This window comes from Penicillium manginii, assembly GCF_028828005.1.
Source record: "Penicillium manginii strain IBT 31320 chromosome Unknown utg000004l:1.0-7231830.0:1.0-7236170.0, whole genome shotgun sequence".
Lineage (NCBI taxonomy): Eukaryota > Fungi > Ascomycota > Eurotiomycetes > Eurotiales > Aspergillaceae > Penicillium > Penicillium manginii.
Genome location: NW_026643105.1, coordinates 6,874,981 through 6,898,760, shown reverse-complemented (window position 1 = coordinate 6,898,760; position 23,780 = coordinate 6,874,981). Strand labels below are relative to the sequence as shown.

Genomic DNA, 23,780 nt, shown 5'->3' with positions numbered 1-23,780 from the left:
TCAGTCTCGACCATTCATATTGGTGTTACTTACTAGGGTAGTCCTGGCTCTCCTCCGCCATATTGATCTCCGATCTAGCAATAGAAATCCATCAACTGTAAACCAATAGCCATGACCAGTCAAAAACACTTTAATTCTTCTGTGTTGTTGTGAAAGGTCAACTTTCGGTCACGCCGACACGTGAAAGTCGCGATTCACGCGTCATCAACCGCAACCAAGTGGGATGTTTCCTGAACATGCCCCAGGGTACCCTCAACCTCCCAGTCACCCCGCTTAATCCCTCGACTCGATCCCTGATATATTCTTCCAAGAGGTTCGCTGGATGTGTCGGCCTTTTCGACTGTCGCGTGCCCTGTCTGTCCAGCATGCCGGTTTCAGGGCTGGCTCGAGGGGTTGCCACCTCTCGTCATTGAGCCTCCTCGATCGATCGAGATCGATTGTCGTGGCGAACGTCAGATCGCCTGCCCCGGCTCAAGACCACCTTCTCCATTCGTCGAAACCTGTTCCTCTCTCCCCTTTCCAACTTTCCAGTTTCCATCGCCAATCTACTCGCCCATTTCTCAACCTTGTCACATCGCGTCGCGCATACTCTCAGAGCACTGTTCGACATCTTGATAGCTCACTGATTGCCGAAGACGTGCCAATGGTGACTGATACGCTGGATATCGATGCGAAACCCGCTGATATTCTCAATGGCGACGTGACTTTGCCTGCTGGTCGGGCAGAAGGTTCATTAGACCCGGAGTCAGACCAAGAGGTCCCAGTCGATGCGGACGAGCTCAAAGATGCGCTGGGGCGCCCGCCACCAGTTCACAGCGACTATCTTCCTCTCCCCTGGAAAGGACGCCTTGGATATGTAAGTTCTCGCGCTCAACCATCTTCCGGTAGGCATCTCGTTTACGTACTAACATGGTTAGGCCTGTTTGAACACCTACCTGCGCTACTCCACCCCATCCGTCTTTTGCTCGCGAACATGCCGCATTGCGTCGATTCTCGAAAATAGGCACCCTCTCCAAGATCCCGATCAGCCCCCACACCCGACAAAGAATCGCCCAGATCGAGATCAGCCCGCGGATATCGCACGCGGCCAGGCCTTCGTCGAGTCACTGGGATTGGCAAATGCAGGCGACCTGGTGAAACTTATCCGCTGGAATGATAAGTACGGCATCAAGTTCATGCGACTAAGCAGTGAGATGTTTCCATTTGCTAGTCACAAGGAATATGGGTATAAATTGGCCCCTTTTGCCTCCGACGTACTAGCTGAGGCAGGGCGTGTTGTAGGTGAACTTGGCCACCGAGTGTCTGTTCACCCTGGCCAGTTTACGCAGCTAGGCTCCCCCAAACGGGAAGTGGTTGAAAGCTCTTATCGTGACTTGGAATACCACTCGGAAATGCTGCAACTGCTCAAGCTTCCTCCTCAGCAAGATCGCGATGCTATCATGATTCTGCACATGGGAGGAGTCTTCGGTGACAAGGCTGCTACTCTGGACCGGTTCCGAGAAAATTATGCGGTCTTGTCAGAGGATATCAAGAAACGACTCGTCCTCGAGAACGATGATGTCAGCTGGACTGTGCATGATCTATTGCCCATCTGCGAGGAGCTAAATATCCCCCTCGTCCTCGATTATCATCACCATAATATTCTTTTTGACCCCAATGAGGTTCGCGAGGGCACGCAGGATATCATCCCTCTATACGACCGCATAGCTGCGACATGGTCGCGCAAGAACATCACGCAGAAAATGCACTATTCAGAGCAAACCGCTCCCGCTATTACACCCCGCCAGCGCCGCAAACACAGTGATAGAGTGGCCACCCTGCCACCCTGCATTCCCACCATGGACCTCATGATTGAGGCCAAAGACAAGGAACAAGCCGTTTTCGAGCTGATGCGAACATTCAAACTCCCCGGTCACAATCTTTTCAACGACTTGATTCCCTACATACGGACAGACGAGAACAAGGTTTTCAAACCCCCCTCGCAAGTCCAAAAAGAATGGCGAGTTCGTTGATCTAGAAGGTTCCGTACCACCGCCCCGTACCATCCCCGACGAGGAAGTTGGGATGGGAGGTCCAGAAGGAAGAGTCTTTTGGCCTCGCGGGATGGAGGAATGGCTTCGACCGGCAAAGAAAGTCGTCAAGCCGAAGGCTGCATCCAGTCCAGCAAAGAAAATCAAGGCCGAGCCCGCTGATACAAATGGCTCCATGGGGACGCCAGCGAAGAAATCAGCTCGCGCCCCCAAGCGAACTCCAACCAAGCCCCGGACCAAGCGCAAAGCGGAAGAGATGGAATCCAGCCCGGAGTCCGAGCTAAGCAGTTTGTCTGTGGATCAGGAGACAGTGGCTACGAATACCACTACATCTACGTCTCGGAAAAGTAGTCGAGCGAAGAAAGTCAACTATGCCGAAGAATCTACCTAGTTGATCTTCCGGTCATTGTATAATCATGAATCATGTTCGATATATTGCTATAGATACCAATAAGCTTCAATTGCCAATGGTTAGAGTATAATGATGTAACTTCCAAGGTTGAACTTGAATTTGATCCAATAGATGAACTCATCCATAAAAGTAGTACTGTAGTCTGTACATACTAACTATTAGTAGGTACTAGGTACTAGTCGTAGTATGCGCAGGTGTAAACACCGTGACTTGCCAGTGGGCACCTGGGCAGCTTCGGCTTGAAGTTCAAGTTCAAGTTCGTTTCTACACCCTGGAGCCCGTGATCATGATGGATATATACAATAGCCATCGCTGCGAAACTCGATCGCTGGAGGGAATGATTTTGCCAATATTTACCAACTGCAAAGCTGATAGTATCATGAGCTTGGATGTTTCACATTAAAATGCCGAGAAAAACGAGTCATGTGTGTGTCCAAGACTTGGTCAGCCCTGTGAGATTGGCGTCATGGGAGGAACTTCTACCTCTTAGCAGGGACCGGGGCTGATCCACTCCCGCAAGGCACGACGTTTCAACCTTCACCCCTCCATATTCTTTATGACAACTCCTCTCCATCTTCGGGGTCAGTAAAATTTAGGGTGTATCCAAGAATATCGCGCTGACCCATACTTTCCTTGTCACAGACCATCCTTAATCAATCAGTCGTGAGACTGAACTCCTCCTACCAAACCATCAACCGTCCTCGGACGACTCGAGATCCTGGCTCCTAAACGTTTTCGCTGGCCAATATTCCCTCTCGAAACCTAACCTATTCAAACGTCTTCCCCAAACCGGCTTCCAACCTGCATTGCGATCGCTCTTCCGCCGCGACGCCAGACCCGACAAGTTATCAACATTCCTCCGCGTCCTAGTCGGTCCACTTAGGACTCGTCGAGCACAGAACCATCTGTGGAACTTTCGACACGAAGCCCTCCCCGCACTCCGACACCGAGCACAGTCCCGAATCTACCGTGCAATTGTCAAACGTCAAGCGCGACTCGCGGCACGCAACCGCAGATTCGGCGGCTTCATTGCCTACCTTCTAGGGCCTCGGCGACGGCTGCGGGGTGGGAGACTGGGTCTTGGTATCTGGGCGCGCCCTCTTGCAAGACGCTCGAGAACGATCAAGGGCCGAACAGAGGGGCCAGGCGAGGCTGTGAGAAGCCCGATGGCACAGTCTGGGCTGTCTTCGACATGGGGACAAGGAAATGGTGATGGAACTGCCCCCGGTAGTCGTCGCAAGAAGGCCTACGAGTGGTTGAAGGCTGCCAACGAATTAGGACAAGCATATACCTCCCGATGGACTAGCCAAAGAAGTGACTCCCAGGACGATTATTACCATACCCCTGGTGCTTTCCCCGACGTGGAGATTGCTCGGTCCGGCGATGAGGAAATGGTGCTATTCCCAAGCTATGGACGACGACTCCCAGAAAAGAAAATTGATGATACCAAGACGCGCCCACGACGGGACTCATGGTCCGAAACGATTGATGACTACCGGGGTGTCTCTGAAGATAGTAACGGCCGTCCTGGCGATGACTGGCCCAACCCCGATCTTGAAAATGCCATGGTGGACGTTGACGTACGTGGTTGGATCTACGCACCAAACCGAGGTCCCATGAACCGAAAACATCGCTTGATGGTCAAGCTGGCTCGAACTTTAAGCGGTATTCCGACTCCTACGGGCACGGCTAGTGAGGATAGCCCAGATCCGCTACCCGCGAAGGGCGAGGATGAATACGTGGACAAGCAGATGAAGACTCTGGTCGATACAGCAGAACGAGATGCCGATCAGGCATGGAAGAGTTCCAAAACCGAGCGGGCTAAAGACGGCCTCAAAGAAGCTGCGCAGCTGACCAAGGATGAGATTTCCATGGCAAATGCTCATTTAATGGAACGACTTCGCCCTTTCTTGACAAACCCCGTTGCTGGTATGCCGGTCACGATATTCTTCTTCGACAATGATCAGAGCGAATCTCGCAACCTCATGACTGACGAGTCCGGTCATTTCAATGTGCGGGTTCCCTTGCCATTTGTACCAACCCACGTCCGAGTGCTCGCGTCTGAGGATCTATCGGCTGCAAAGCCGATTGAGATTATTGAGCCATCTGGTATCAGCATGATCAGTGATATTGACGATACAGTGAAGCACTCTGCCATTGCAAGTGGTGCCAAGGAGATGTTCCGAAACACTTTCGTTCGCGAGTTGGCTGAACTTCAGGTTGCCGGAGTCAGCGAATGGTATACACAAGCTGCTAAACGCGGTGTGGAAATGCATTACGTATCCAACGCTCCATGGCAATTATATCCTCTGCTTGAGAGATACTTTAAAATGGCCGGGTTGCCACCGGGCTCCTTCCACCTTAAACAATACTCTGGCATGCTACAGGGTATTTTTGAGCCTACCGCCGAGAGAAAAACGGGGTTCACTTGAACAGATTTTACGAGATTTCCCCGATCGCAAGTTCATTCTCGTCGGCGACAGCGGAGAAGCCGATCTGGAGGTCTACACTGATATTGTTCTGGCAAACCGTGGCCGGATTCTTGGTATTTTCATCCGTGATGTGACCACCCCCCCTAAGGACAAGCCATTCTTTGATAAATCCACTGAGCACCTTGAAACGGGACCTGGTCGAAGTCGCAGCACTCCGCAACTTGTGGAACATTCGGATTCTGCTGCGAGGAGGCCTGTTTTGCCCCCACGGCGAAACTTTGAGAAACCTGACACCACCTCGGAAACAGCTTCAAAAAGTCTGGACAATGGGGACTTGATTGATCTACGAGACGAAGAAGAGCCCAAGCCACAGACCCCTGATGCTAATACATCTGGCAAACCGCGTGTCCCTCCCATGAAGCCTTCAAAGCCGTCTACGCTACGCACATCATCAGGGGCAGCTGACACCCTCGAGCCCCCGGCAGGCATCTCAAGAACACCATCTCAAGAAGCGATCCGCCGCAAGCCAGTTCCCCCTCTACCACCCCGGCGGACCTCGACAGCCAAGACGGATTCTTTGATCGACCTAGACCCGTCCCCGCCCCTTTCTCGCACACAGACCGAGCCGGTTACAGATGGGAGTAAGCAGACACCGTCGGCTTCATCTCGCAGTAGAGCACCACCACCAGTGCCACCTCCTCGACGAACAAACACTGCGTCATCATCAACAACCGCTAGCTCCACACCTACTAACACGGGCTCATCGCGACCTACACCAGCTGCCAAGCCATCGTACCCCATGGCGGCAGCGCAGGCCACTCTACAGTATGCCACCGAGCGCCTCAACTTATCATCCGCAGCGCCAAACCCTGGATTGCGATCGGCGGCATCGAACCAGTCTCTGGGAAGGACAAACACCAGCACTACCACCGACTCAGGAATGCCACCTGCGCCACTCCCCAATAAACGCGAAGAACTGTGGCGACGTCGCTGGGAGCGAGCGACTGAAATTCTCGAAGATCATGGTGTCGTACTAGGTAGCTGGCGTGTCGGAAGTGACGCTCAGTCTGTTTGTATGTGGCTGATAGAGGAGCAGCTGAAGAAGGTGCCAAAGAAACGCGATAACTGAAGACCACCGAGGGAAATCTTCGGAAATTTTGAGCGTTTCAAGTTGTCAATGGGCGCTGGACGCTGTGCTCAGGAGTAAAGACCTGACCTGACCTGGCCTGGCAGTGCTGGGACTAAGTTATTGTACATATGCATATATCAAAAACAGTATCTATATCTCCATACTTGAATTGTATGTTATTCTCAAATTTAGGATGGCAACCTCGGTCGACGATAGAGATTCGAGTGGAAATATCCGAGTCGATCGTAGTGGGTCGCTGGTGGCTGCGGGCTGCAAAGTGACGATGACAATTCTACGCGTTTCTATTCGTGCAGAGGCCAAGTCTCCGCAATAGCCTAGGGTATGGGCCCATCTTTTTCAGTCTGATTGTGGGGGCACGCTGCAACGTGAATTATGGACCTCGGCCGTTGAGCTTGGGCAACCTTGGAATTCTGGTAGGGCACAGTTGGGAAGGAATACACATCTCTGCGGTGGTTCGGATTATTTGTAGCAGGGCAATACCTGTATAGGGTCATCATGATGGCAGTGCAAAGAATCTTCAAGTTATCATCTGACTGCCAGTGTACTGCAGCCATGCTCTGCAGCTAGTACTGCTGGAAAGATCCTCGGTTCACGCGCAAGTTTTACACCTCGGCTGAACATCACGCCGACTGTCATTGGTCTATGAAATCTGGGGAACTCATTTGCTATTTACTTCCCCATTCCCGTCGGTTTCCGCCCCGAGTTCCTTCACCTTGTTCTTCTCCACCCACGTCCTTCACGATGCCTGAAGTCCTTACCCGCGCCGAGGTCGCAAAGCACAACACCGAGGACTCCCTCTGGTGCATTATCGATCACCGCGTCTATGATCTCACCGATTTTGTCGATGCCCATCCCGGCGGTAGCGTCGTACTCGCACAGGTTGCTGGCCAGGATGCCACCGTCGATTTCTACAACTTGCACCGACAGGAGGTTTTAGAAAAGTACCGGGACCAACTCTGTATTGGTACCCTGGAAGGCGAGAAGTCTGAGGTCATCGAGCCCAAGCCCGGTGCCCTGAGCCCCGTTCCCTATGCCGAGCCGCTGTGGCTGCGTCCCCAGTTCAAGAGTCCTTATTTCAAGGAAAGCCACCGCCGTTTGCAGAAGGCCATTCGCGAATTCACCGATCTACATGTCACCCCGGAAGCACAAGAGAAGGAGAGGGACGGCACCTATATCAGCCAGGAGCTGATTGACAAGATGGCTGCCAACGGCGTACTGGCTATGCGGCTGGGCCCGGGCAAGCACCTCCACGGACTGAACTTGCTGAATGGTGCCGTCGATGGCAAGGATTTTGACTACCTCCACGACATGATTGTCACCCAAGAGTTGGTTCGGGCCAATGCCCGCGGCTTCCAAGATGGCAATATGGCAGGTATGGCGATCAGTTTGTCTGCCGTGAAGGAGTGGCTCCGCAATCCCGCGTTGAAGGAAAAGGTTACCGCCGAAGTTTTGTCTGGGCAAAAGAAGATGTGCCTTGCCATCACCGAGGCGTTCGCTGGTAGCGATGTTGCCGGTCTCAAGACCACGGCCGTGAAGACCCCAGATGGCAAACACTATATTGTCAACGGTACCAAGTGAGTGTATCCTTCTGCGGAATCTATCTGGCATTTGAAACTAATACATTGACTCAAGGAAATGGATCACAAATGGTATGTTCGCCGATTACTTCGTAACAGGCTGCAAGACCGAGAAGGGATTTTCAGTACTACTGATCCCCCGCGGCGAGGGCATCGAAACAAAACAAATCAAGACGTCTTACTCCACCGCCGCCGCGACAGCCTACGTGACATACGAGAATGTCAAGGTCCCTGTCGAGAACCTGCTAGGCGAAGAACACAAGGGGTTCATCGTAATTATGAGCAACTTCAACCACGAGCGATTCATGATGGTGGCCGCCGTGGTCCGCATGTCCATGACGATCGTCGAGGAGTGTCTGAAATGGTGCAACCAACGCATCGTCTTCGGAAAGAAGCTCTCCGAACAAGCCGCCATCCGCCAAAAGCTCGCCCGCATGATTTCACTCACCGAATCCTGCCAAGCCTGGCTCGAGTCTGTCGCCTATCAGATGTGCAACATGTCCTACGCCGAGCAGTCCGCGCACCTGGGTGGACCGATCGGTCTACTTAAGTCGCACGCTACTCGATCCGCACAAGAGATTGCTGATCACTCCATAAACATCTTCGGTGGCCGTGGCTTAACCCAGACTGGTATGGGTAAGGTTATCGAGATGTTCCACCGCACGTATAAGTTTGACGCTATTCTTGGTGGCACTGAGGAAATCTTGGCCGATTTGGGAGTGCGACAGGCGATGAAGAAATTCCCCAAATCGATGTTGTAGAGGTCGATCCATATAAATTTGTTAGCAGTGTATACCATCCAATTAATGCAATCTACTATGATTATATCCATTGGGGCATTGGGCGAAAATGACTCGACCGAGGATGGTTGTTTTGTTGTGCCCGCGTATTGTAACAAGATATTAGTTCATTTTGGAAGAAAGATCTCCACTAAAATACATGATATTCTTGATTCAGAAAGTGTTATGATAATTACAAGCACAAGTCACTTCAAATAATTCGTGCTACTAGTAGTAATCCGTAATTACTAACTATACTTAGGTAGTCAATGAGCAGAGCCTCAATCTGCCTTGGGCATCGACCGTATTACGTCAGCGGATTTATTGCATCACCTTCTGCGCCTCAACGTCGTCTCCGATTACTTCTTCTTTTCTGCAACTTACATTCGTGTACTTCCAGAAACCGAAGAAGAAGCACAGTCAACATGGCAAGAACAGAAACACTGGACCCTCAACGCGTCCTCGACCTAGCCACCAAAGCTCTTGGCGAGGGGCAGCCGAGTCTCAAAACACCCTATGAAGCCGTCGCGCTGGTCGGACACACCTGTATGGTGGCCGTGGGCTTCAGATTGGTAGGACTCGGAGAAGACCACAATCTGGGTAAGTACCTTCTGCTTTCTCGCGACTTATAGCTTCGTCGCTAACTGTAACAGAATCATCTACAGACAGCCCCGCCCTCCCCGCAGAATGGAATACTAACGATACATTTGCCTTCCGATACGCGCACGAACAATCGTCCATGCAGTACCTGCTCAAAGTGAGCCGCCTCGGTAGCAATGTCGTTGTGAATGCGCTGGCTTTAGGCGATGATCGTACCAGCTCCTTCGACCTCCCCGTCAAAGACTATATCTCCGGATCGGCAGTTCCATTGCCCGCTACTGAGAATGTCGCCAGTGCCCTGCAGGATGTATTCATCTCCTCTGCGCGACTAAATGACTTGATCGGATTATTCAAAATCAACGTGATTCAAAAACTTGCGCCGGGACTATACAAGGAAGGATACGAGGATACCAACCGACATATTCGGCCAGAGGCAGAGCCACGACGTGATCCCCTCCGCGAGGACTTCCCACAGCCCGCACGTCCATACCCATTCAACGACCCCCTGGCCGCAGGACCGCGCATGCCAAACCCACCGGATTTCGCCCCGCCCGGATTCGAGGATGAATTTGAGATCCATCGGCCTCCTCGTGGATATCCCCCAGGTCTAGGCGGAGGAAGAAGCCCCTACAATATCGGAGACAGAGATCTATACCCCGCTGGAATGGCTCCTCATGATCCACTCCGTGGGACTATGGGTCCTGGGTTTGGGGGTGGCGGTGGTATGCATCCCACCTTTGATGATCCTCTCTTCGGTGGCCCAGGTGGTGGCAGTGGAGCGTATGATCCTCGTGCTCCGCCGGGTGCGAGATATGACCCTGTTGGTCCTGGTGATCCTCCCATGGGCCGCAACCAAGGACCCCGAGGGCCATTTGGCCGAGGGGGGTCCTGGCGGAGGCTTTGGGGGGAGGCTTCGGTGGATTTGGAGGAGGGTTTGGAGGAGGCGACATCATTTAAGCTTTCTTGGGCTACCGGCACGACTTGGAATGAAATGAACCATGATGATGATTGCTATGAAAATAAATGTATTTCGTGTATTAATGAATGAGCTTGTAAATTAAACAAATATTATTAATGATATCCCACGTCCTCTCAATGCTCTTCGGCCCCGGAAGATGATTTATTGCTTGGCGAAAGCACTCTCAGTCTCCAACCAAGTCCCAAAGTCCTTCAAGCCAGGATGAATCTTGCGGACCTCCTCCACATTGGCCCCGAATCCTTCGTCATGGAACCATCTGAACATGTAACCCATATCCTTGACCATAAACATGAAACCCGAGACCAGGAACTGGAACGTAGTGGGAACGGAGGACTTCCCAGTCTTTTCCTTGAATATCTTCTCGAATTGGGTGTATGTCAGCTCATCGCCAGCGAGCGATATCTCCTGTCCCTTGTACACGTCAGGATTCAAGAAAACCTCTGCAGCCACAGCGCCAATATCATTAACTCCGATCATTTGCAGGGGAGCACCCTTTAACGACATCCTGAAAGCAGTCGCAAAGACCTTTCCGAAGAAATTCGGTTCAAGGTTCTCATAAAATGCAACCGGTCGTAAGATCGTCCAGTCCATGTCTTCATGTTGGGTCTTCTCGATTAGATGTTTCTCGATGTTGTGCTTGCTGATGAAGTGCGGGACGTCGGTCGGGTTATTGATTGATTTAGAGCCACCGCGGTCGGCGGAGCTGTATACAAAGTGTTTTACGCCGTGATTGAGAGCCTCGTCGATGAGATTCTTGCCCTGGGATTCTTCAGAGGAAGTATTTCCGATTGCCAGCTGCAAGTATTCTTATGATTAGTATTATGATTCGCAGGAAGATCCGCCGGGGATTGTCTACCTGAACACTGAACACACTCGATATCGGGTTAGAGCTTAGACTCTGTGCCTTGTTGAAGAGCTCTGCTGGATGGTCCAGATCTCCTTGGACCAGAATAATATCGGGATACTTCTGAGTCAACTTTTGTGCAGATGGAGATTGAGTGTTGCGAGTTACGGCCAGGACCTGATAAGGGGCATTTTTCCGAAGAAGGTTCTGTATCAGGGAGCTTCCCTGCTTGCCAGTGGCGCCTGTGATCAATATACTGGACATTGTGCTGTGTGTGAAAGTGATGATGTTGTTGGAAAGTGATTCAATAGTAAGGAAGTGATTGCCTTGGAAACTGAAAACTGATTGAGGAAGTATACTCTTGTCAAGCCGTGCAACTCAGGCATTTAAATAATATTTCTATCAACTGGATAATGCTAGCTTCGGAGATTCGCAGCAAAGATGACAAAATTCCTTATTCGCAGGCCGAACCCCGATAACTTGCTGGTGGGCCGATGATGACGGAGCTCGGGGTCGAGGTCAACGCCGGCTGACATGCGGGTGAACAACCCTCAAATCATAGACTGCGGGGCATCTGGGCATAAGCACGATCATTCGAAATAATTACAAGGTAGCAAAGGCGATAGGAGATAATTATCCGAGGAACTTAAAATGCCTTATCTTTTTCGGACCTAAAGCTCACTATGTACGCTGATGTATCGGAAAAGGTGTCGGGTTGATGGATGTTAACTTTATCTAAAATCAGCCAAAAGTGCCAATGTGTATGTCATTTATTCCATCATCCTTCGTATTTTAGAATGGATAGCTGGTACACAATTCCCAGATCTTATTTCTTATGCGGAAAGCCCCTCGACCTTCTCAATCTCATCTCTGCTCAGGCACCACTTGTTCTGCAGAGCGGTATCCAAGCTCATTTGAATAACATCTTTAGACCACCACTCGCCCCAGCTAGTCAACATGACTTGTTCAGGGTCTTCAGGGAAGTCATTGATGGTCCAGGCACGGAGGAGGTTCTGAGCGCCTACAATGTAAAAAAGAATGTTAGTGGGTTCTATTGCATTGATCACAAGCCGGGAATGGCTACCTTCAGGGACGGTTTTGGCATCAGGCATGCTCATAGATAATCCCAAATCTTTGCCAGCGAGCTTCGTGTCGGGGATCAGACCAGGGGAGACTGCCACGACTCTACACTCGGGAAGCGTACGACGCCAATACTGCGCACCTAGTAGTTGGACGAACTTGGAGGCACTGTATACGACGCCGCGGTCTGCTCCGGAGTTTGCCTTGAGATCGACATCCAGGGTTTCTGAAACAATTTCGTAAGCAAAAGTTCCAAATCAATGGTCTTCCAGACGCAGAAATACTTACTCGGGTCTTGGTTTCGAACGTTACGGATTGCTCCAGATGATACCACGACAATGCGCGACTTGCAAGCAGCCAGGGTCTCACGAAGCTGATGAAGCAGATAATGCTGGGCTTTTGCATTGATGTCATGTCAGGCATACTTCTCTGGCACTTTTGATGCGCTGGGTTAACCTACATAGATGGTTCACGACATAGCTGGTGCACCACTGCGAACCGTGAGGTCCTGGCCCTTCGGCACTAGCAACCATGCCAGCACAGAGGAACAGCAGATCCAGCTTGTTAGGACCTAGCTTAGTGAGAGCATTCTGTGCGAATAGCTGGACACTGCGCAGATCGGTAAGATCAAGTGGCACAAGGGAGATGGTATGCTTGGAGGCGTCAAATTTGACCTCGTCAAACGCGGCCTGAGTTCTCTCAATGTCTCGAGCACCGAGGATAAAGTTATAAGGCTCGGATTTCTCGAGTAATTGTTTGATTACTTCGAATCCCTGTTTTGATGTTAGCCGAACTCCCAAGTTGTGATTTGGAAGCGGGATTGCGATATACCAGGCCTGAGGAAGTGCCCGTGGCAATCACGTTCTTTGCTGTGGCTGGCATGTTGAGCGATGACGATGATCTATCAATAATATTTTTTCCGACTCGAGTTAGATAGTGTTTACTATTTGTTTTGCGGTGAAAGATGAGCTGAACTGCCCCTCCTTCTGCTGACAAAGCTGATTTTACTCTTGTTGTGTTGACGTCATGTTTCCAGAATCAACCGTGAAGGAATATGTATACCTGATTGATAGCAGTATTCTGTTGAGAGTAATTGGTCAGTCCTGGAGTGTATGTGTTTTGAGCCAGAGATCTGTGATCTGCTCAATTGAAAGTGATAACCAGTATTAAGGAAGCAAGTCTCCACGAGTAGTAGTCGAGTACAACAGGAATGAACCATCTCTCCAAAAGAGCTTATATCCCAACTTCAAGTTGAAGCCATTCAGAGATAGGGTACTTTCAACCTTCAGGACTGCCAAAATTTCAACTCTTTGTGGTACATACCTAGTTACTCACTGGGGCACTTTCTAAATTATTTCTTTGTTGTACTTCGATAAGCTATAAATAGGAAGCCGCGGTATAAAGATCAGGTGACTATTACCTAGGTATCTGGCCAAGATCACTAGCAGGGAGGTAGTATCTTGAATGGGGGCTTCTAGAAAATATCAGACGAGCATTGAATTAAGAGATATCTAAACATCTAGATATTTACGAAAGTAGTGGGTATTAACTAGTTACTACTTCGTAGTTTCGTAGTAACTAGTGCTGGTGCGTCTGTGGCTGTGCGGAGCTTGTGTGGCTGACTGTGGCGGCATCTTCACCTCCAAAGCCAAACCTGAACCTGAACCTCCCGCGCTTTCTCCCTTTCTCCTTGTGTTCTCCCCTTCAGCCCCCTCATCGCCTGAGTCGCTCTTGGGATTCTGTTACATTTGTCGAATTGCTTCGAGCTGACTTTGATCCCATCTTCGTTACCCCTTCCGCCCCTCCTCGCTGCGCGAAAAATCCGTGTTCTTTTCTCACGAGACCGCCCCTCCCTCCCCAGCTGGCCCCTCCCCTCCTATTTCCGCCAGCTGTTGCCACCATGGACAACAACATGGAGATTGATACCGCGAGATCGCCTGAGCCACACCTCCTGTCCCCGACGAGCGATCCGGGTTCCATACCGACTCTGGATGGCTGGATCGAGAGCTTGATGACGTGCAAGCAATTAGCGGAGGAAGATGTGCGGCGCCTGTGCGATCGGGTTCGTTGCTTCACTGCAGGATTTGTTCAATTCTGAATTGTTAATTTACTCCTTTTATTCAGGCCAGAGAAGTATTGCAAGAAGAATCCAACGTTCAGCCAGTGGTATGTGTTGCTATCGTCGCCGTCGCCGCCGCTATGGCCCCCCCCCCTCCCCGCCGGTCGGTCGTGTTGGTCCTCAACAACTAACCCTTCTTCCAACAGAAATGCCCCGTGACAGTTTGCGGTGATATACACGGCCAGTTCCACGACCTAATGGAACTATTCCGCATCGGCGGCCCCAACCCTGACACAAACTACCTTTTCATGGGTGAGTGCTGATCCGTCCCTCGGTCGGAGGTGGGGGGCAAGAGCTGCCTGCTGGACAAATCTCTAACCACCGATTCTCTCGCCTCGCAGGTGATTATGTCGACCGAGGATACTACTCAGTCGAGACAGTAACCCTACTGGTCTGCCTGAAGATCCGTTACCCCCAGCGTATTACCATCCTTCGTGGAAACCACGAATCCCGCCAGATTACCCAGGTCTACGGCTTCTACGACGAGTGCCTCCGCAAATACGGCAATGCCAACGTGTGGAAATATTTCACCGACCTCTTCGACTACCTCCCCCTCACTGCTCTCATTGAAAACCAGATCTTCTGTCTGCACGGTGGGCTGAGCCCGTCCATTGATACCCTCGACAACATCCGATCCCTGGACCGCATTCAAGAAGTTCCCCACGAAGGACCTATGTGCGATTTGCTTTGGAGTGATCCCGATGATCGCTGTGGTTGGGGAATTTCTCCTCGCGGTGCGGGGTACACATTTGGACAGGATATTTCGGAAGCGTTCAACCACAACAACGGCTTGACTCTGGTTGCACGAGCACACCAACTGGTGATGGAGGGATATAACTGGTCTCAGGATCGAAACGTGGTCACCATTTTCTCAGGTATGATTGCCTTTCAGCGTGCGATTCTGTTTTTGTTGAGAAGAGCAAAATCTGACTTGGCCTCTAGCACCCAATTACTGTTACCGTTGCGGTAACCAGGCTGCTATTATGGAGATTGATGAGCATTTGAAGTACACATTGTGAGTTTTGCCCTACATTCACCTCCCCCGTCCACGTGTACCCCTCGCTGGACCTGGGCATGGACCTTGCTAATACAATCACCCCCATTCATAGTCTACAATTTGACCCCTGCCCCCGAGCGGGCGAACCGATGGTATCGAGACGCACACCCGACTACTTCCTGTGATAGATTTCATCTTTGTCCTTCAGAAGGTTACGGGGCTGGCGGAGGAAGGGGGCTGCATACGAACTGGGCTCTCCCCTACTTAATTCTGTATGGTTCGATGCCTTGCCGTCTGTTGATACCAATCATGAAAATAAAAGACCCTTTTGCGAGATTAAGAATTTTCTTGCACCACGACTTTGTAGGGGGGAATGGAGGGCCTCGGAAACACAACATAGCAGGGAATTCGATGCAGCTCAGCAGGGCTGGCTGGGTTTGGGCCAATATTTACACCAAGAATGTTATTAATTAGACGAGAAATTTGATAGTCGCATTTTATGGAATAGGAAGACTTGGTTCCTCTCGGTGATATGGGAGTTATAATCCTAGTACTGTGCGCCCTGAGTTCGGAAGGTTTTGAGCCGTACCAAGTAGCCTACCGAATCGTCGGAAGGGACGAAGTGACTGATGCAGATGCTAGTGCGCTGCCAATAATTTCTACAATGCTACAAAGCTCCGCAGACCTGATACTCAAACTAGCCATCGCCAGTCTAGTATCTGTGCCCTCATGAGGTGTGAGATACGTACTACTGAGGTCATTACCACCATCAATTAACTTCAGCAATTAACTTTTCTGACATTCCATTCCATGTACAGAGTAAAAACTCTGTATTCTAATATTAAAAATTATGCAATATCTATACATAGTCCATAGTACAACGCTCAATGTAAATGCTCGCAACGCCGAGAAGATCACAATGCATACAGGGCAGTCTCGCGCTTTAATTCAAATCATATATTCGCGGCCTTTATGCTTCGATTTTCACAGGGGCCGGGTAACCAGACAAGGCACCATCACTGCCCTCGAGGTCGTGGTTACCAGCACCCTGACCAAACTGTGCACCTTTAGGCTCATCTTCTGAGCCGCGGTAGTGGCGGACAGCCGAGCTACCATTCGGCACCCAGAACCGTCGATCAACGCGGGCAATCAAGAACAAGGCAACAACCGAGATGTCGATTCCGAAGTTAAAGACGTAGAAGCAAGCTTTGTGGTCGTACCAGGGTGGATTGGTCGCTAGATGAGGAGGCATCCAGGAAGTTCCAGCGCGGAACGAGGAGCCTAGACACAAGAGGACGGCAGCGGAGAGGACAATGACGGCTTTTGTGGACCATTTCCCAGAGCCAGGATGTTCAATGTCCTGGCCGTGGGAGAATAACAGAACTAGAAGTGTGATGGGGATCGGAAGGAAGGAGACGATCGCAAAATAGGTTACGCCGTACAGCTGAATGTCACGGTCGATGCGGAGAGTGTTTGCATTGAGAGTGTATTGGCTCTGAACCACACAGGTAATAACCATGATGATAGTCAAGACGACCAGAACGTAGAACACCTTGAAAGCGTATGAGACGGCTCGCGACCAGCCGAGGCGTGGGAGAGCTGCACGGAGCATCCGTTGCGAGTAGAGGAGGTTCAGAATGAAGAGGAGTAGGATTCCTGCGGCGACGAAGATCTGGGCGGCAATTGCGATTCGAACGTTATTTGGTCGACAGGCCCAAGCTATGCGCATGATATTGGCGACGACTCGCGACATGCAGAATCCGAATGTTACGGCGGATGGGATGAACTTGTGACCCCTGGCCAGATTGCGGCGGAATATGACCATGTGCGAGATTCCAAAACTGAGGAAGAGAGCGAGGAAGACTGCGCAGACCGGGACATCGACGTCGACTGTCGGTCGGCCACCGAGCAAGGCGACACGAGGGGCGTAGGGGCCTCCCATTGTTTTGTTTGGATTGGAGAGCTGGAGAGCTGGTTTCGAGTAAAGTCACTGCTCAGATGAACAATGAGTGATCAGTAGTACCCCGAGTTGAGTTCTTTTGTCGTTAGTCTGCAACATCAGCAGGTCTGTCGCTATCCCTATATACCATTACCAGCATCTGTTGGATCGGGGTTAGGTTCATCTTGGCGTGACCGAAAAACACTAAAGTCACCGGAGGACGCGCTTTAGATATCCCGATCTGAACGAAGCAGCGCTTGTTTGGGTGCTGTTAAGGGGTCCATGCTGTAGAAAAGCACCGCGATCAGGGGGAGTGTCGACCTGTTGGCGTGATGTTTAAAGGTCGGCGTCGGTGGACACAACCCCCGATGCCTCAACCCGGAAGGCCGAAGGCCCGACCCCGAGAAGACCAGTAGGAAATGATACATAATTCGAACCTTGCCCTCTATTATTTGATATAATATCAGGTATTCTGGAACCATCGATAGATCACAGGGTGAAGATCGTCATGATGATTTTTTTCAGTTGATAGATTGAGGTGGAGGTGGGGTTGATCCTGGTACGGGTCGGCGCCGCCGCTACCTTGTACTAACTACGATCTGGGCACCTTTTCCAGGTATAATGGGCCACCTCGACGCTGTTTTGGACGTTGGGAGTACCTTCTTTCACCCTACTCAGGCTTTCGCCATCACCATCACCATCATCATCACCACTTTCCAAATTTACTCGTTTTCATGATACTTTACGAGCATTGATATTCCGTTAGCACTCGATTAAATGGAGTGAAGCTGCCCTTGAAACAGTCGCATTGTTTCGAGCGCCTGTCATCACTTATTGTCAGAAATGCTAACCGATCATCAAGCCCCTAAATCGATTTCCATCGGTGATTTCCGCTTCAACATTGATCTCGCCGGGTTACGCTGGGACAATGGGTCCATGAGAAAGTAACAAACGGTCTTGAATGCCCGTCGGCCCTTTTTTCGGATGATGTTCGGGTTGGAGTCTAGCCCTAGGGACAGTGTCGATTTTGATGAAGATTGAGACCATGATATCTTCGGTCACGATGCTTATGAAGAAAACTAGAATGACTGCAGAAAAACTAAAGCTAGCCAAAAGCATTGGCAAAATCTTTTCTTGACCTCAAAGAATCAAACTCTGCGAGCGGTCCAGTGAGACGAGTTCCATTGCGCTCCAGGCTCGTTCTATGGAGAGCTTGTGGGAGAGAAATTCATCGAGAAAGGCCAAGGGCGCTTCGACAACTGCTCCTGCATGAGTTATAACCATTGCCGAAGATGTATCTTGCCATTCCTCATCAGGGCACTGGCTAGGTATAAATCACACATTCGGACAGCTTAATTTAGAAATGATACTAGAAATATTACATCACATCACTGATGCCAGGCAACTGTTAGGACTAGCGCTCGCTGATAATAGAAACGAACATTGTGAATGGTCGATTTTCTCCCTCAATCCATGGCATCCACAGAGTACTCCGTATAGCCTGAAGCAATACAGCATGAGCAGTATTCTCGTCTACGATTGCCAAAAGAGTGGTGGTGGCGGAGTGCTAACGAGATGGAGACATTGATTCCCTTGGCTCGTATAGGGAGTACTTCCGTACTTTGTGATTCATTCTGCAAGAAGTGTAGAATAATAGAAAGGTTAGATGTCAGTGGCCGATGGTCATGACTGGTAGCCAATGGGAAGTTAAGAATCGTTCGCTCGGTCCTCCGAGCCGCACGACGCCAACATTTCTCCGCCCCAACGATCGATCTGTATTTCCCCACGTGCGCTGCCAAAAGGTATGTAGAAGGTAAAACCATGTGGCTAGGGCAGTGCAAACTAGAAGCAGGGCCAGGGCGCTTTTGTTTCAGTCCGGGCGGTTACTGTTCCTTCATGATAAGACCGCAGTTTAACCCGGGCTGACGGTAGTAAAGGTCATGTGGTAAAGTGACTCGATTTCCCTGGTTCCTGACCGATGGACGTCAATCAGCGATCATCACATCTCCCAGGGTCCCAGGGTGGGCAACTCCCGTCATATACCGCCCATTGTACTCACGAATTGCGACTGTCGGAAGGGTCAGAAATGACATCCACTTCCCCACCCTTGTATTCTCCGAGCGCATCAAGCTATCGTGCATCCACTGCAAGCTCAGGAAGCCACATGCAATCAATTACTACAGCAAGCAGCGAAGTCTCTCGTCGTGCTCACTCAAATCCCGTCATCGAGGCATCCAAGGCCCGCGCTCAAGATGAGCAGGATACAAAGGCCCTCCTTCTTACCGCCCAGCGTTTCTGTCGGATCTACAATCCAGAAATCGAGCCAGAGCATGAAACGACCATGCTCTGCGAGTGCGCAGTTCACAAGTACTGGGAGCGCAAGTTAGACCGACTCGATGTTCAAGACACCTGGTCAAGAGCCGTCATGTACCCCGGAGAGAAGCCATACCATGATTGCACCCGCCTACGATTCAAGAACCAGAATCCATATTCCTTTAAGATCACCTCGCCCTTCAGCCTTGTCAACTTTTTGACCGGAATGGCGAAACCTGACCCAATTTACCATCTACAATTCCTCGAGGAAACTCGAGCCATGAATTCAACTCTGAATGCAGCCGCGGAAGAAGCCATCCAAACGCTGGAGCCAGGATTCAATATTTGGGACCTCGAGCAGCTGGAGTCCCTAGTATCCAATATGTCCATCCATCGTCGCACATCCCTTGGAATCGATGGCGAAGTCGACAAGACATCAAAGCGCTCCGGGTTCAGAAAAGCATTCTTGATGAAATCCTCTGATGAGCGCACCGCAATCAAAATGAAAAAGAAATTCGCCGGGCCATCAGAGTTACGTGATGAAATCCTCGCAGAAGAGCAAGGCAGATGGCAAGATGACAACGACAAATATATTGTGACCGCTTACCAAGAGAGCATCGGCATCATCCAAGAGGTCGCTGAGTTGCGAACGAAACGGCCTGTGCAATATCTACACCTTCTACGAGCGGGATATTTCGAACCGATCATCACATCCTGGGAAGGTCAGGTTCCGAGTTTACTCAGCTTCAGCATCGATTCCGCGGCCGGATGGAGAGGATTCACACCTACATGGAGAGGCTTTAAAACGATCGCCGAGGAGCGACTTTATTGGGTACTCAGTCATCGAAAAGGGCAAAAGGCATATTCAAAACCATCCTCGACTGCAGAAATTGATCAGGCTCGGGAGCGGATTGCTACCGCTATTCAGCCTGCACAAATATACGAGCGGCCCGATGAAGTCAGCTTGGTCTCCGGCGGCTCTCAACGTTATTCAAGTCAAGTTCCCATGCCGATTCACACAAGGGGGGGCCCCTATATCACCACGAGACGAGACGATGATTCTTCTAGACACCTCTAGCTCGATGGACACTTTTCCCATGTGTCCAGAATACACTCAGTATCTGATTACATCACACACGAAGGTCGATCAACCAAGGAGCAAAGGTAATATATACATCTTTTTACTGCAAGCATCCAAAAGCTAATATCTGTCTAGAAGTTGCCAAGTCTATAGTACGGGACTTCGTCAGCGCAATGTTGAACCATGACGGCGGCGGACGAGGTTATCCACTAGTAACATTTTCTCAATCATCGGCATACATCGGAACTGTCCACGGTTGGGATGTGAATGAAATCTGGAGAGAATTGAGGTTCATAGGACGCCCCCGACTCATGATGGGATGGCAGAAACTCAAGGAGCTGCATTTCCGGAAACATTCTGCAACAGCAACATACCACACGAATTATGGATGGCAAGCAGGCCCACGCACACCTATACTGAGGACTCTGTTGGTCTTGAGTGTCGAGCCAAGCGACATGGATGAATTCGAACTGGAGCTTCTCAGTCTACCCTGGGCCTATGTAACAATATTCCTGATCGGCGTGGAAGGATCCATCGACCATCATCGCTATGCAAACCGGCTCAGCCGAATGAGCGAGGTCAATAACAGGGTATCACTTGTCGCAGCCCAAGGAAATATCCCAGAACGCCTGGTCACCCATGAACTCCTCAAGCGGCATCTCTGCTCTGATCTTCCAATGTCTCGTTTCCGGGAGCTCGAGCGGCCATTACCCGTGGAGTTACCCTCACCATCGCCAGGCCAACGCGGGAGAACGTTTTCCAATTCAACAGACCTAGATGATCTTCCGGTGGAATTGCCGTCGCCCGAAGAAACATCAGTCTGGCAGTCTGAACAGCAATCATTGTCCATACGAGGCATAGCAGAGCTCTCAGGAGAACGAGAGTTTGCCGAATTGCCCGCTCCAGGACAATATGAACCAGAGCGGTATGTCAATCGTACGCTAACAGATCATATTTCACAACGAGGGCCCCCACCCCCGTATTTAGAGAGCATGTAATAAAAATAATTCACATTCTGATGACCATCAATATGCTTTGAACCGCCAAAATAGTATTGTAAAATATGGAATGTGACATGACACGCTTAGTAGCTTACATAGAAAGATTCTTAGCCTTGTTCGCTAAGATCTCCTCAACTTCTTTGGCGTGCTTGGAGAAGTTATCAACCAGATTATCCCACATCTTCGGTTCATGCTCGTGCCTTTTATCGCTGTTCCATGCGTAGTCCGTGATAGTAAAAGGCCTACTGGACTCGAACATGAAAGCAATCGATGCTTCAGAGATCTGCATAACGGGAGGCACATTGTCGCTAGCTGCCCTGAACTCTTCGTATGCAACGCCGTGGGGGACCACTGTTTATGAATTAGAGACAAATTGCCAAAAGGAGGTATAATACAATGTAACATACTGCCACATTCAAAGGAAACACTGCCAGGCTTGAAGGCATCCGATCGACCGGCATAATCGCCATAGATGAGACCCATCAATTCCGAGGCGGCATTGCGGTGATAGTAAGGAGGGCGATAAGTGTCTAAAGTACGCGTCAGTCAATGGAGCTCAGACAAAGCACGAAAAACAAGCTCTGTTCTTACGAGATGCAACATCCCACCGTGGTGAGAAAATAAGAAAGTCGGCCAGCGGCGCCGTCAAATCGCGCGACTTGGCCGTGAGAACACAGAAAATCGAAGGATCAATATGATCCACGGAAATAGAGCCAACATTAACAAACTTGGTCAGATCATATTTATAGGGGACCTGAGAAGTAAAATTATCAGCTGGGAAACACACAATGCACGGGATTCCGGGGACATACATAGTTTCCATGCCAAGCAACAACATCGAAGGGGTTGTGGTTTTGAGTACTCTTGAAAAACTTGCCACCCAGCTTGTAAATAATCTCCCACGGCTCCTGAGCAATCTCATAATGAGCATTTGGGCTCAAGAAGTCCCTTGCATTAGCCAAGCCGTTCGCGCCCAGGGGTCCGAGTTCAGGAAGTTCAAAGGAGGTTCCCCAGACCTCGAGAATATAGCCCCGAGAAGGACCATCTGGCACCTCCACGCGGAATCGGAGACCGCGTTGAATAACAACAATCTCTCCTGGTTGCACGTAAAGAGGTCCAAATTCAGTCTGGATGTCCAGAGCACCTTGTTGAGGAACAATCAAGAATTCTCCATCCGAGTTGACGAATGCCTTCTTCTTCATACTTGTGTTGGCGACGTAGACGTGTGTGGCTATACCCTCACGAAGAGTAGGCTCTCCCGAGCCGGCAATGGTCTTTAGACCAGAGACAAAGTCCACCTCGCCCGTAGCAGGGATGTCAAACGGATGCCACGCGAGCTGGGTGGGAGAAACGTGGATTCGAGGGTTTAAGGGAAGGAAGTTGCACTCGGTATCTTTATTATCGGGCATTTCAGTCTATACAATTGTCAGCGATTTCATTCAGCATACTCTGCACGCCTTCCAACTCGTCATAGCCATACAAATCCTTGATGAGCTACTGCAGGGCGTGCACGGTAGAGCCACGCCTTCTTGTTTGCATGCCTCGGCGCAATGAACGCAGTGGCAGTCAACTGCTCGGCGTAAAGTCCGAATCTAACATTTCGAGGGCTGTTCTGGCCGTGGGGAATGGTGCCAGGAACTGCTTCAGACTCGAAGCTGTTCAAAGAATTCTACATCAGCATGTTGAATCGCGAGATGTGAGAAAAAAAGCAAAAACATACGTGTTGCCGAAGCCAGATTGATACTGCATAAGATGTTAGTTCACGTGTGCCATAAATTCAGGTTTGCGGGACGGTGATCAAGTACTTTATAAGGGTCATTGCGTCGTGTGTTGAAAGAAGGAATCGTTCCATTCTTTTGAGTCTCTGCCCAGTGGAAGATCTTCTGATATTCCTCTGGGTCTGGCAGTGAACTTGTGGAGGCCATGGTGAATGATCGCTTAAGCAGCGTTTGTAGTATTGGTACTAAGAATATTCAACAACTTCAAGTTGTTAAGTCAGGGCCGGGGGGTCCACGCTCGTCTATATAATGAGAATGTAGGCCCCCCGAGGCTGAGGTCTGTGGGGTCCGAGTCAGATACCACAACTTATCAAGGAAGAGCGAGCACCGAAAGTTACGTACAATTGCGTATGACCCTGAACAGAGAGGGCAAATTACATCTGCCCAAAATGTGGGGTGAATCTTCATGGCGGAGCTCCATCAGCTGAGCTGGAAGAGGGACGTGGCCGCGAATGGCCTCATCAGCCCGGCCACAACTGTTCCAAAAGAGCAACATCGGCATGTCAGTAGAAGCTCGCTCTGCCGACCTCCCCGGGCAGTGGATCTCGATTCGTGCACTACAGTGGAGCAAGCGATTTGGGTCCTTACTGACCGCTGGCACTGGATTCGCGGGTGAACGCGACCCCACATGAGTCAGGTCTGAGTAACGGTGGCGCGTGGGGAAGGCCG

General features: G+C 50.5%; 10 protein-coding genes across 10 annotated transcripts; 6 read left to right on the top strand and 4 right to left on the bottom strand.

Moving 5' to 3' along the window:
- Positions 1-236: 236 nt before the first annotated feature.
- N7533_006300 (UV-endonuclease UVE-1) lies at positions 237-2,421 on the top strand (the record flags this gene model as incomplete). The annotated part of the gene is made up of 4 exons (XM_057102950.1): positions 237-246; positions 312-856; positions 918-1,964; positions 1,987-2,421. The coding sequence occupies 4 exons, from the start codon at positions 237-239 to the stop codon at positions 2,419-2,421; spliced, it is 2,037 nt and encodes a 678-aa protein (XP_056962580.1).
- A 577-nt stretch (positions 2,422-2,998) lies between these two features.
- Positions 2,999-6,003, top strand: N7533_006299 (phosphatidate phosphatase App1 family protein; the record flags this gene model as incomplete). Its single annotated transcript, XM_057102949.1, has 3 exons — positions 2,999-3,027; positions 3,104-4,830; positions 4,889-6,003. 3 exons carry the CDS (start codon positions 2,999-3,001, stop codon positions 6,001-6,003), a joined length of 2,871 nt encoding a protein of 956 aa, XP_056962579.1.
- A 762-nt stretch (positions 6,004-6,765) lies between these two features.
- Positions 6,766-8,362, top strand: N7533_006298 (acyl-CoA dehydrogenase family protein; the record flags this gene model as incomplete). Its single annotated transcript, XM_057102948.1, has 2 exons — positions 6,766-7,598; positions 7,657-8,362. 2 exons carry the CDS (start codon positions 6,766-6,768, stop codon positions 8,360-8,362), a joined length of 1,539 nt encoding a protein of 512 aa, XP_056962578.1.
- Positions 8,363-8,805: 443 nt separating this feature from the next.
- On the top strand, positions 8,806-10,004 carry N7533_006297 (proteasome inhibitor PI31 family protein; the record flags this gene model as incomplete). The annotated part of the gene is made up of 2 exons (XM_057102947.1): positions 8,806-8,980; positions 9,034-10,004. Coding segments are annotated over 2 exons (1,146 nt in total), but the record flags the coding sequence as incomplete, so codon positions are not given.
- A 96-nt stretch (positions 10,005-10,100) lies between these two features.
- On the bottom strand, positions 10,101-11,067 carry N7533_006296 (uncharacterized protein; the record flags this gene model as incomplete). The annotated part of the gene is made up of 2 exons (XM_057102946.1): positions 10,101-10,754; positions 10,816-11,067. 2 exons carry the CDS (start codon positions 11,065-11,067, stop codon positions 10,101-10,103), a joined length of 906 nt encoding a protein of 301 aa, XP_056962576.1.
- A 569-nt stretch (positions 11,068-11,636) lies between these two features.
- Positions 11,637-12,765, bottom strand: N7533_006295 (uncharacterized protein; the record flags this gene model as incomplete). Its single annotated transcript, XM_057102945.1, has 4 exons — positions 11,637-12,109; positions 12,172-12,279; positions 12,344-12,656; positions 12,715-12,765. The coding sequence occupies 4 exons, from the start codon at positions 12,763-12,765 to the stop codon at positions 11,637-11,639; spliced, it is 945 nt and encodes a 314-aa protein (XP_056962575.1).
- Positions 12,766-13,783: 1,018 nt separating this feature from the next.
- On the top strand, positions 13,784-15,184 carry N7533_006294 (serine/threonine-protein phosphatase; the record flags this gene model as incomplete). Its single annotated transcript, XM_057102944.1, has 6 exons — positions 13,784-13,945; positions 14,008-14,049; positions 14,149-14,254; positions 14,344-14,877; positions 14,945-15,017; positions 15,112-15,184. 6 exons carry the CDS (start codon positions 13,784-13,786, stop codon positions 15,182-15,184), a joined length of 990 nt encoding a protein of 329 aa, XP_056962574.1.
- Positions 15,185-15,969: 785 nt separating this feature from the next.
- Positions 15,970-16,941, bottom strand: N7533_006293 (uncharacterized protein; the record flags this gene model as incomplete). Its single annotated transcript, XM_057102943.1, has 1 exon — positions 15,970-16,941. One exon carries the CDS (start codon positions 16,939-16,941, stop codon positions 15,970-15,972), a length of 972 nt encoding a protein of 323 aa, XP_056962573.1.
- Positions 16,942-19,102: 2,161 nt separating this feature from the next.
- N7533_006292 (uncharacterized protein) lies at positions 19,103-21,330 on the top strand (the record flags this gene model as incomplete). Its single annotated transcript, XM_057102942.1, has 3 exons — positions 19,103-20,237; positions 20,320-20,415; positions 20,468-21,330. 3 exons carry the CDS (start codon positions 19,103-19,105, stop codon positions 21,328-21,330), a joined length of 2,094 nt encoding a protein of 697 aa, XP_056962572.1.
- Positions 21,331-21,424: 94 nt separating this feature from the next.
- N7533_006291 (putative homogentisate 1,2-dioxygenase) lies at positions 21,425-23,258 on the bottom strand (the record flags this gene model as incomplete). The annotated part of the gene is made up of 7 exons (XM_057102941.1): positions 21,425-21,684; positions 21,741-21,863; positions 21,925-22,087; positions 22,146-22,748; positions 22,814-22,988; positions 23,054-23,076; positions 23,139-23,258. 7 exons carry the CDS (start codon positions 23,256-23,258, stop codon positions 21,425-21,427), a joined length of 1,467 nt encoding a protein of 488 aa, XP_056962571.1.
- Between the last annotated feature and the right edge of the window lie 522 nt (positions 23,259-23,780).